Here is a 10,298-nt window from a genome sequence, read left to right on the forward strand (position 1 = left end):
AGGGAGGGTCTGTCGCAGAGGTGGCTATTGGGGACTTACGTGCAGTAGAGGGGTCAGAGGTTGCTTTCTGGGACGGCAAAGATACTCTAGGAGGGAGGACCGCTTTAACCTTTTTCGGCGCCATTCTGAAGCGATGGATCCCGGAGACTATGTGGTGGAGGTTAGGTAAGCAGAGAGTTCAAAGGTGGTGGTGTTTAATCGTTCTGGACTACATCAGAAGAACGGCCTCAACGTAGGACTGGCAACCGGTCATATCCCTCCAGCAGTGCCGAAGGGCAGGTCTCCAGCGGGCAAGAGAGAGGGGGGAGTCAGGTACCCAGACAGCTACTGGTAGCACAGCGTCATATATGTCGGGGAGGCAGTGCCCTCCTGAGCAGACACTCACCCCTCCCGGGATGCTCCCACTGTATTGTGCAGGGTCAAGGAGTGTGAGGAGGGAGCACAGAGAGGGAGCCAGGCCCTCCACAGCTGCAGGGGGAGACAAATGGCTCCAACAGGCCTCCACGCCAACAGGGCTCAGTAAATGGGAGTATGCAGCAAATCCAGGCCCCGGATCCCGGTACTGGTGTAGGCCTCAACTCCCTGGGGCCTCAAAAGCAGCAGCCGACCCCTTGTTATCTCTACTAAGGGAGCGTTTATATCATAGGAGGTCTCATGGGAGGCAGGACTGGCTCGTGGGGGCAGCAGTGTGCAGGCGACCGGCGGGCCGGGTGTACCAAGAAGGCCACCGCCGGAGTGGATGCGGTCACTAGGAGGCCGGAGCCGCGGATTCGGAGGGCAGGGAGCGGCAGCCTGTTCCTCGCCGTTGTCCCCGATGGTCTGGGGCAGGAGAGGGGACCTGGGTGAGCCGGCTCGTCGGTATGGGGGAGCCGCCGGAGGTCCCGGCACGGCCGCGATCCGGTCCCGGAGCCCGCGCCCGGGAAGGCCCCAAACTCGAGGGCCCGGCTTTGTGACGAGGCGGAGGCCTCAACTGCTAAGTAGTGCCAGGGGGCACTTCTCCCGGCTCCTCAGCTGTTGGGCACGGTGGATGCTCGCCTGGTGGGAAAGTCAGGGGTGAAACCCCTTTAGCAGCTAGACGGGGGTGAGATGGCGAGGGGAGAGTGTGCTGACGCGTGTCCGGCGAGGCAGCGATCCCCAGTCAGGGCTGGTATCTGGGGTTGCAGCGGGTCCCGGGGTCCGTGTGGCGTGCGGCAGGTGAGGGTGACGTGTCTCCCCCTGAAGATGATCCGGCGGCCGGGCGGTCAGGGCGGGCAAGGTCTCCGCGTCTCGGAGCTGCGGGCGGGAAGCAGCGGCTCTGTGTGGGCAGCCGGTGTGACGATCGCGGGGCTGGCTCCGGTCATGGAGCTGACTCACCGCTGCAGGTAGGGTCCGTCACTGGGTCCTATGTGCTGGTCCCGATGGATGCAGGAAGGGAGGGAGGCCCGGTCTCAGCGGGGTGCCCGTGTGCGCCGGGCGGGTTCCTCCGGCTTCCGTTTCACTCCAGGCCCCGGCTTCCATTTAGGGAGGTAGGCCGCAGTCCGCAGGAGCGCTTAAAAGCGCTCCCCGACTCCGCGGGCTCCCCAGATGTCGGCAGCAGGGTCAGGAAAGCTTATGGGGTGGTCTGTAACTTGATAGGGGTGTTGGAGTAGGGGGTAAAAAGGCTTTATATGTGCCGTTTAGGGAGAGCTGTGGTGTTGCACTTCTGCTCAGGTTGCCAGCCAAGCCACGCCCCCTTGCCATCTTTTCTTAAAGATACATCATCATTATTGTTACAATTACAACATCTGGGCAGATTGCCCGAACATACATTGTTGTGTACTGCTGATGTCACTAGCCTCTACACCTGCATCCCACATGATGCAGGTGTGGAGGCAGTGAGAAGACTCATAGAGGATAATGTGACGTACCAGGGCCCTGAGATATCGTTCTTCTTACACCTATTAGATCTGGTGTTACAAAGAAATTATTTTATGTTTAATGGTAATTTTTATTTGCAAATAGTGGGCTGTGCGATGGGGTCTGCGGTGGCCCCATCGTACGCTAACGCATTCATGTATCAAGTAGAGAAGGATATGTTTTATTTAGATCCTATTATTAGTCCTCAAGTGTTGTACTACAGACGTTTTATTGACGATCTCATTGTGTTTTGGAAAGGCTCCAGGGCAGATTTGTCATTGGTATGGAGTAAACACAATGCTACGTCACACCCAGTAAAGTTTACCTTTATTATTGATGAGAACCAAATTAATTATTTGGATGTCTGTATTCGCATTAGGGACTGTCAGTTGAGTACGTCCCTTTTTGTTAAGTCTACGGACAGAATTACTTTATTAAACTATCAAAGTTTCCACCCACTCGCATTACGCAAGGGATTACCGTATTCCCAGTTTATGCGTGTTAGGCGTATTACCTCGGACCCTGTTGAAGCTGGCTTGGCTTTGGATGACATGCTTAAGAAATTTGCACAGAGAGGGTATCCTGTTAGGGAGTTGCAGCAATCTAAGGAGGCTGTTTTGAATAAATCTAGAGAAGAGATTTTGTCTATGGACAATAAAACAACATCCATAGCGAACAAACTTCCGTGGGTTAGTAAGTTCTCCACTAGCTCTAGACGTGCAGTTAAGAAAGCTAAACAATTATGGCCGATTATCCAATCTGAGCCAGCTTTAAAATGTCTATCTGATACTAGTTTATTAACCAGTCACACTCGAGGTAATAATATAGGTAATTTTGTAGTAAAACTTGATGTTACTAATATGACTAGGTCTAATTCCACACATTTCCTTAGACCAAAAACAGGATGTTACAGATGTTTGGGTTGCGCCACGTGCAACACCTTATTGACAGGCACAACATTCAACCATCCGCAAACTGGCAGGAAGCTACCTATTAAGCATCGTCTTACGTGTACGTCAACTTATGTTGTCTACATGCTTACTTGCCCGTGTGGTCTTGCCTATGTGGGCAAGACCATACGACAATTTAGAGAGAGGATGGCACTCCATAGAAGCGCCATAAAAAAAGCGTTTGAGAAAGGGTCTAGTGACCAACCGTTTGCCCGCCATTGCTTAGGGGCTAAACATGGGGTGGCTAGCATTAGGGCCATCCTTATTGACCATACCCCTCCGACTTTGAGGGGTGGAAATAGGGATCGGTTGCTCCTTCAAAAGGAGTCCCGGTGGATATTCAATTTGGGCACCCAATACCCTGGCGGTCTCAATGAAAATTTGGGACTGCAATGCTTTTTATGAATATTTGATTAAGTCATATCCCTATGGATGGGGATTGAGTTCATATGTAAATAGAAAGCAATAGGTCCTTTATCTGTATAGTTTTCCATAAAATCTCAATAGTTAATTGAAGTTAAATTGCATAACCTTAATAGGTAGATTTACCAATAATATCATTTGTAGGTGCAAAAGGTAGATTCACTATCTTGATGTTCACTAAGGTATATATGTGTTTTAATGTTTCACTTTATTTTAACCTTGTACCTGTGCAGGCTTCGTAGTTACTACAGCGCCTGCAGGCATTGTTTGACGGTTTCCATGGAAATCTCCCTGCCGCACCGAGCGCCGTGACGTCATGGCCCAGCGACACGGAGGTGAGTTGCGGAGGCTGGCGGTCGGTCGAGCCGTGCGGCCAGGTGAGAACAGTTTGAACACTGATGTTTTTTGTCTGTGTATTGTATAAATGTTTAGTTTGTCTCACACCTTGTTTGTCAAGCCCTGAGGACGGGGAGATTCCCCGAAACATGTCGGCAATAAAGAGAAACTTTTCTATTTGAGTCAGCCTGCGTGAGTGCCGCCACACATCCGTTTGTATGTATATATATATATATATATATATATATATATATATATATATATATATATTATATAGAACAGTTGGCACTCCAGGCAAAAGAAACACATAGGAAACAAATATTGTTGGTCAACGTTTCAGGGACCTCCGGCTCTTTTATCAAGACATGTCTTGATAAAAGGGACGGAGGTTCCTGAAGCGTTGACCAAATAGATAATATACAGTAGGTAATACAACTGGCGGAAGTTAAAGCCAGTTGTATTACCTATATTATCTATATGGAAAAATTAACATATTGTTGTAGATAAGCCAGTCATCTATATTACCTTTCAGTAATTGACTATTTTGAAAATGTTTTGAATATGTAGAGCGCTGTGATCAGCGCGATGCATGGGATCCTGGCAGAAGGGTTGTTGTGTGTCCGGACGTGTGGGTGGAAGTGACGTCAGGTAAAGTCCCGGGCGGCGGTGCTGAGCCAATCGCGGTCGGACACACAGCACTAACATCAACGCTTGGATGCTAGAAGTATGGGGTACGAGCAGTGCTTCCTTTTGGGTATTTGTGTAATATATATAAGATGCTATAAGTGTAAATGTTTTAAGCATATAAATTTAGGTGTGGGCATGTCACTTCCGGTGACGTCATTGGCGTCCGGAAATGGGCATTTCTGATACAGGTATAAAGGTCTTTGTAGTGTTGGATAGGGCATTTGTTGGAGTGGTAGTTATGCTGAAGCCATGCTGATAATGTCTTGATAAAGGCCAGTGCTTATGGCCGAAACGTTGACCTTACAAAATAAATATATGTGAACTTTTTTGCATTTAAAATGACTAGCTTGGTGAGTGCATGTCAACCTGTGTGTGTGTGTGTGTGTGTGTGTGTGTGTGTGTGTGTGTGTGTGTGTGTGTGTGTGTGTGTGTGTGATCAGAATCAGAATCAGAATCAGCTTTATTGGCCAGGTATACTTACGTATACTAGGAATTTGTCTTCGGTTTGCTATACAACAGCCAAGTAGGTAACAGGTAAGCAGGTGTGTGTGTGTGTGTGTGTGTGTGTGTGTGTGTGTGTGTGGGGGGGGGCAAGTAAAGTTACACAGATAGGTATACCGTAGGGACACAAGTGAGTTACATGTACGTCTAGTCAGTCAATGTTCAGGAGTTCAGCAGGCGGACAGCTTGGGGAAAGAAACTTTTGAGGCTTCTGGTGGATCTGGCGGGGACAGCCCTGTAACGCCTGCCTGAAGGAAGCAAGTTAAACATGCTGTGGCCGGGGTGTAGCTGGTCTTTTACTATCTTCATTGCCCGCTTTTTAGCTCTGGACAAGTACAGGTCCTGGACTGAGGGAAGGTCGGCCCCGATGATCTTCTCTGCGGTTCTGACCACCTTTTGGAGCCTGCATATGTCCCTCGCGCTGGCGGAGCTGTACCATACGAGTATCGAGGAGCACAGTACCGACTCCACAATCGCGGAGTAGAAGAGGAGCAGGAGCTTCTGTGGGATGTTGAACTTCCTTAGTTGCCTGAGGAAGAACAACCTCTGCTGCGCTTTCCCAACAGTGGCGTCAGTGTTGGACCCCCATTTAAGGTCCCTGGAGATTGTGGTCCCTAGAAACTTGAAGGAGTCCACTAGCGATACCACACTGTCAGCAATCGTTAGCGGAGGTGCACTAGATGACTTCTTCCTGAAGTCCACTATCATCTCGACAGTTTTGAGGGGGTTGAGGTCAAGGTTGTTGTGGATGCACCACTGGGCCAGCCGGTCTACTTCTTGTCTATAGGCCGATTCGTCCCCATCCTTGATGAGGCCGATGACGGTGGTGTCATCGGCGAATTTGATGATCCTTACTGATTGCGCCTCTGAGGTACAGTCATTTGTGTACAGGGAGAAGAGCAGGGGTGAGAGGACCCAGCCCTGAGGGGCCCCTGTACTGATGGACCGCGCTTGAGAGGTGAATTCCCCCGCTTTCACCACCTGTGTCCTATCTGTCAGGAAGTCTATTATCCAGGAACAGGTAGCTTCTGGGACCCCTAGGCAAAGTAATTTGGGGTGGAGGATGCTGGGGACGATTGTATTGAAGGCCGAGCTGAAATCGACAAACAGGACCCTCGCGTAGGTACCGGGAATGTCTAGGTGCTGTAGAATGTAGTGCAGGCCCAGGTTGACTGCATCCTCGACACCGATTTGAGCGATAGGCGAACTGCAGGGGGTCCAGTTGGGGGCCAGTCACAGTTTTCAGGTGATTCAAAACCAGACGCTCGAACGTTTTCATGACCACAGACGTCAGTGCTATCGGCCTGTAGTCGTTCAGGTTCGTGATAGTGGGTTTCTTGGGGACCGGGACTATAGTAGACCTTTTGAGGCAGGAAGGGACTTTCTGTAGCTCCAGCGATTTATTGAAGATCTTGGTGGATATGGGGGCGAGCTGACCCGCACATGCTCTTAGGGCAGATGGTGACACTCCGTCAGGACCCGGAGCTTTCCTGGTTTTGGTCCTTTTGAACAATGCCTCCACCTCTTCTTGGGTGACTTGCAGTGCCTGGGGTTGGCCGTTGGTGTTCGGGGCATCGTAGAGGTGATTGTTTGGGTTGCAGGGGACTTCTTTTGCGAACCTGCAATAAAAGTGGTTCACTTCATCTGCAAGGTCTTGGTGCATGGCGGTGGACTTTGATGTTTTCCTATAGTTGGTTATGGATTGCATTCCTTTCCATACAGATACGGGGTCATTGGTGGAGAGATCGTTCGTCAGCTTGTCCGAGAACCGCTTTTTTGCTAGCCTAATTCCTTTAGTCAGAGAGTTCCTAGTACGGTTGTATAGTGCTCTGTCACCGCTGCTATAGGCCTCCTCTTTGGCTCGACGAAGTTGCCTAAGCTGGGCATTGAACCAGGGCTTGTTGTTGTTGTAAATGCGGTAAGTCTTGGTAGGTACACACATGTCCTCACAGTAGCTGATGTAGGATGTGACAGTGTCTGTCAAGTCATTCAGGTCGGTTGCCGAGGCTTCAAAGACCCCCCATTCCGTGCAGTCAAAGCAGGCCTGGAGCTTCATCTTGGCCTCATTGGTCCATTTCTTGACAGTCTTAACGACAGGCTTAACTGCTCTCAGCTTCTGTGTATAGGTAGGGAGTAGGTGGACAAGGCAGTGGTCAGATAGGCCGAGTGCACGCGGGATAGACCGGAAGGCAGACTTGAGGGTAGTGTAGCAGTGATCAAGGGTGCGCCCTTCCCTAGTGGGACACGTGACTTGTTGTTTGTACTTAGGTAGCTCCTTGCTCAGGTTAGTTCTGTTGAAGTCACCCAGTACTATAAGCAGAGAGTCTGGGTGTTTTTGTTCTATGTCGGATATACATATGGCCAGGTGGTGCAGGGCTTCGTTCGCGCAGGCGAGGGGGGGGATGTACACTCCCACAAGGACAATTGAGGCAAATTCCCGGGGGGAATAGAAGGGGTTGCAGTTGATACTCAGCATCTCCAGGTGGGGGCTGCATGATTTGCCTATGATCGTGACATTGGTGCACCATCCGTCGTTGATGTAGAAGCAGATGCCACCACCCTTCGTTTTTCCTGAGAGAACCTTGGAGCGATCGGCCCTGAAGAGACTGAAGCCCGGCAGAGACATCGGGTTGTCCGCAATATGGTCATCCAGCCACGTCTCCGTAAAGCAGAGGATAGATGACCCTGTAATGCCTGACCCTGCGCTGCCCAGAAGGAGGGACAATTCGTCGAACTTGTTTGCCAGTGAGCGCACATTCGAAAGCAGGATCGCGGGTAGTGCAGACCGGTGCCCTCGCCGCCGCCACCTCACTAGGGCGCCTGCGCGACAGCCTCTCCTCTGAGTCCAGGTCCTTCTACTAGGGCCGACATGAGGGCCTCCGTCATTCTCTTTCCGGGGCCGGTGATCCATCCGCCAGTCGCCACCTGGGCTGCGGGGGGGCGCGGACGCTCGGTCATCCACTTCGGTGTCCACAACGTCTGCATCCTTGCCACACAGGGCAGCAAGGGCAGCGAGGGCTGCAAGGGCCGCTGATCTGCCCGCCGACGGGCCCGAACGTGTGGTAAGCACCTCGGGAGCGCTCCAACTAAGGAGGGCTTCCCTGCTGTATTTGGTCACCGGTGGGGTAGACAAGGGCAAGGGAAAACAAGGGGAAACAGGTATTTTGGCTGAGCTGCGTAGCTCCGAGGCAGCCATCTGCGGCGCCATCTTAGATTGTAATCGCTATAATCGTTGTTGCTGTAACCTATTGCTGCTCCTTAATACAATGGGTATATTTGAAACAAGTGATACTGTAAATAAAATAACTGCTTTTTCTGTTGCTGATTTAGTCAAAAGCAGGCTTGTGGAGAGGTGTTAGAATCCAATTCCTGTTATATATATATATATATGCCCATTGCAAAAATAATCTATAGTATGTATACATATTAAAGCAATGCATTTCATGTTTTGGTTTGGGTTTTGCCCAAAGCTCAATCAGTATTTTGTTTTTGTTTTTCGATGTCAGCAAAACCACCTCAAATGTTTTGGTTCAGATTCAGATTTTGTTTTGGATTTCTTGAAAATTGCTAAAATCATCAAAAGTATGTTCAGTAATTTGGAAATGTTTTTGTTCCTACAGTATTATTAACACCAATAACATTCATTTCCAGTCAATTCTGACCATACTCTCCTGTGTGAAATGGCACCTGAAATCATGAGGGATGGACTTACAAGTAATCCAAAACCCAAGGATCGAATCTTAAATTTGTGTTCCGGCATGAGAGAAGCTCCAAAACGGTACTCAGTTCAACTCGGATCCCCCAAAAGGGATTTGAGTTGGGACTAGGTTCAACTCGTAGCCCCTAAATATGGGTGAGTTTGTATTTTTTTAAAGAAACTAACTGCACATCCCTAATTTTAGGGCTTTAACCATGGAGTGTGAAGATGACACAAAACCACTTTAAATCTGTGAGTGTCTACTGCTTGCATAAAATAGAGACTTCCATTTAGAGTATGAAAAACAGAAAGTTGGATGCAATGATAGACTGGATGCTAACTAACTGGTTGTATGGTAACCGCCAGCTGCTACAGTACCTTATTCACTTTCTCAAAGTTTGTATAAAGTGATGTAATAAAAAATACATAATTACAGGTGATATAATATTGCCAAAAAGATTCTAAGCTCAGCTGTATGTGCAGTTATTCTCTGAAATGATGTACCTAAAAATTGTCTCCCCCCCCCCCCCCCCTCCCCCCAAATACTGTAGCTGTGACACATTCAGCTTGGGGCTGTGACTGATTAGTATGAAATCACTTTCCTAACACTCAAGCAGTGTTAAGCTTTAAATAATAGTACACGTTTTCATCAAATAAAGCACACAGGTTAATGAGCTGTTCTTACATTACCTGCAGAGACACTTGCCATGGCCAAGACCCAGAAACTGCATTCTCACCATTCACAATCCTGGCATACCCGGAGATAACAGGTCTGATGCTTGGCACACCACAGCCTAATGAGAAAAGTAATAATATGGTAGGTATAAATATAAGGATTAATTAGGCTACACATACAGATGGGTCCACGTTTATCTTGGCCTTTAATATGATTAACTGAGCCAGGTCAGTCAGACTTAATCCCCTGCTGTATTGTTCTCTGTATTGTATTGCAGCTGAGAACAATAGATGAAGGGTTTATGTTAATAAACCATGGTGTGCCTAGGCACAGCAAAGAAGTCAAGATAAATTTGGACCCATCTGTACATGTAAAATGCTAATGCTGACACATTTCTTCTTACCATAAGTACCACCTAGCAGGGCAAGGCAGGATAGAAACCAAAGGATTGCCATCGTGATTCACTTCTTTCAAGTAAGTGGATTATAAAAGTGTGTTTGGTTTATATACTCTCAATGGTCTATATACGCTTATGCATAACAGATACGGAATACATTTTTAAACTCTTTTATCTAAAGACCTTGAATTAATCTAGAATAGTTCACCAGCTGTGCTCATACCAAAGATACAGTATGTGTGTGGGGAAATACGTGTTAGAACAGTCACTTGTCAACTTTTACAACCAGCTTTTACATAATATAATTGATATTTTTTATGAAATTAAATGATTGCTAACATATGTCAAATGTAACAATTTCTTTCAAATTAAAACATGCTTGAAACTTCGAGATGGCAAGAAGTGAATCAATACAGTATTTCCAGTTCATGTTTAAACAAATTATGGAAAAGTATAAACCTCATATTCAGGATTGCATCATATGGTTGTTGTGGCACGTCTCTTACACCCCTTTTACACTCGCATGAAAATCCCGGGATTTTGCACGTGAACGTGCATCATCCCGGGATTTTTGTCAGTGTGAAAGGGTACAAGGACAATTTCCCGGGTCGAGCATCCCGGGATTTCAACCCAGGTCTCGACCAGGGTTAGTCCCAGGACTGTCCCGGGAAGCTGGGTAGTGTGAAAGGGTACGTCCCGGGATTCACTATCCCGGGACTGTTAAAAGGACTCGGATTGGAGCTTTCTTGGGCTCAG

At 48.2% G+C, this 10,298-nt stretch overlaps 1 protein-coding gene across 1 annotated transcript in view; it reads right to left on the reverse strand.

The window, feature by feature from the left end:
• LOC134970106 (chymotrypsinogen A-like) overlaps positions 1-9,629 on the reverse strand; it is a 28,439-nt gene extending 18,810 nt beyond the window's left edge. The window contains exons 1-2 of the mRNA XM_063946176.1: positions 9,549-9,629; positions 9,160-9,263 (exon numbers count right to left, since the gene is read on the reverse strand). Coding sequence (XP_063802246.1) covers positions 9,160-9,263; positions 9,549-9,600 — 156 coding nt within the window. The 5' untranslated portion in view covers positions 9,601-9,629. The remainder of the gene's footprint in view (positions 1-9,159; positions 9,264-9,548) is intronic.
• Between the last annotated feature and the right edge of the window lie 669 nt (positions 9,630-10,298).

The sequence above is a fragment of the Pseudophryne corroboree genome, chromosome 11 (assembly GCF_028390025.1).
Source record: "Pseudophryne corroboree isolate aPseCor3 chromosome 11, aPseCor3.hap2, whole genome shotgun sequence".
NCBI lineage: Eukaryota > Metazoa > Chordata > Amphibia > Anura > Myobatrachidae > Pseudophryne > Pseudophryne corroboree.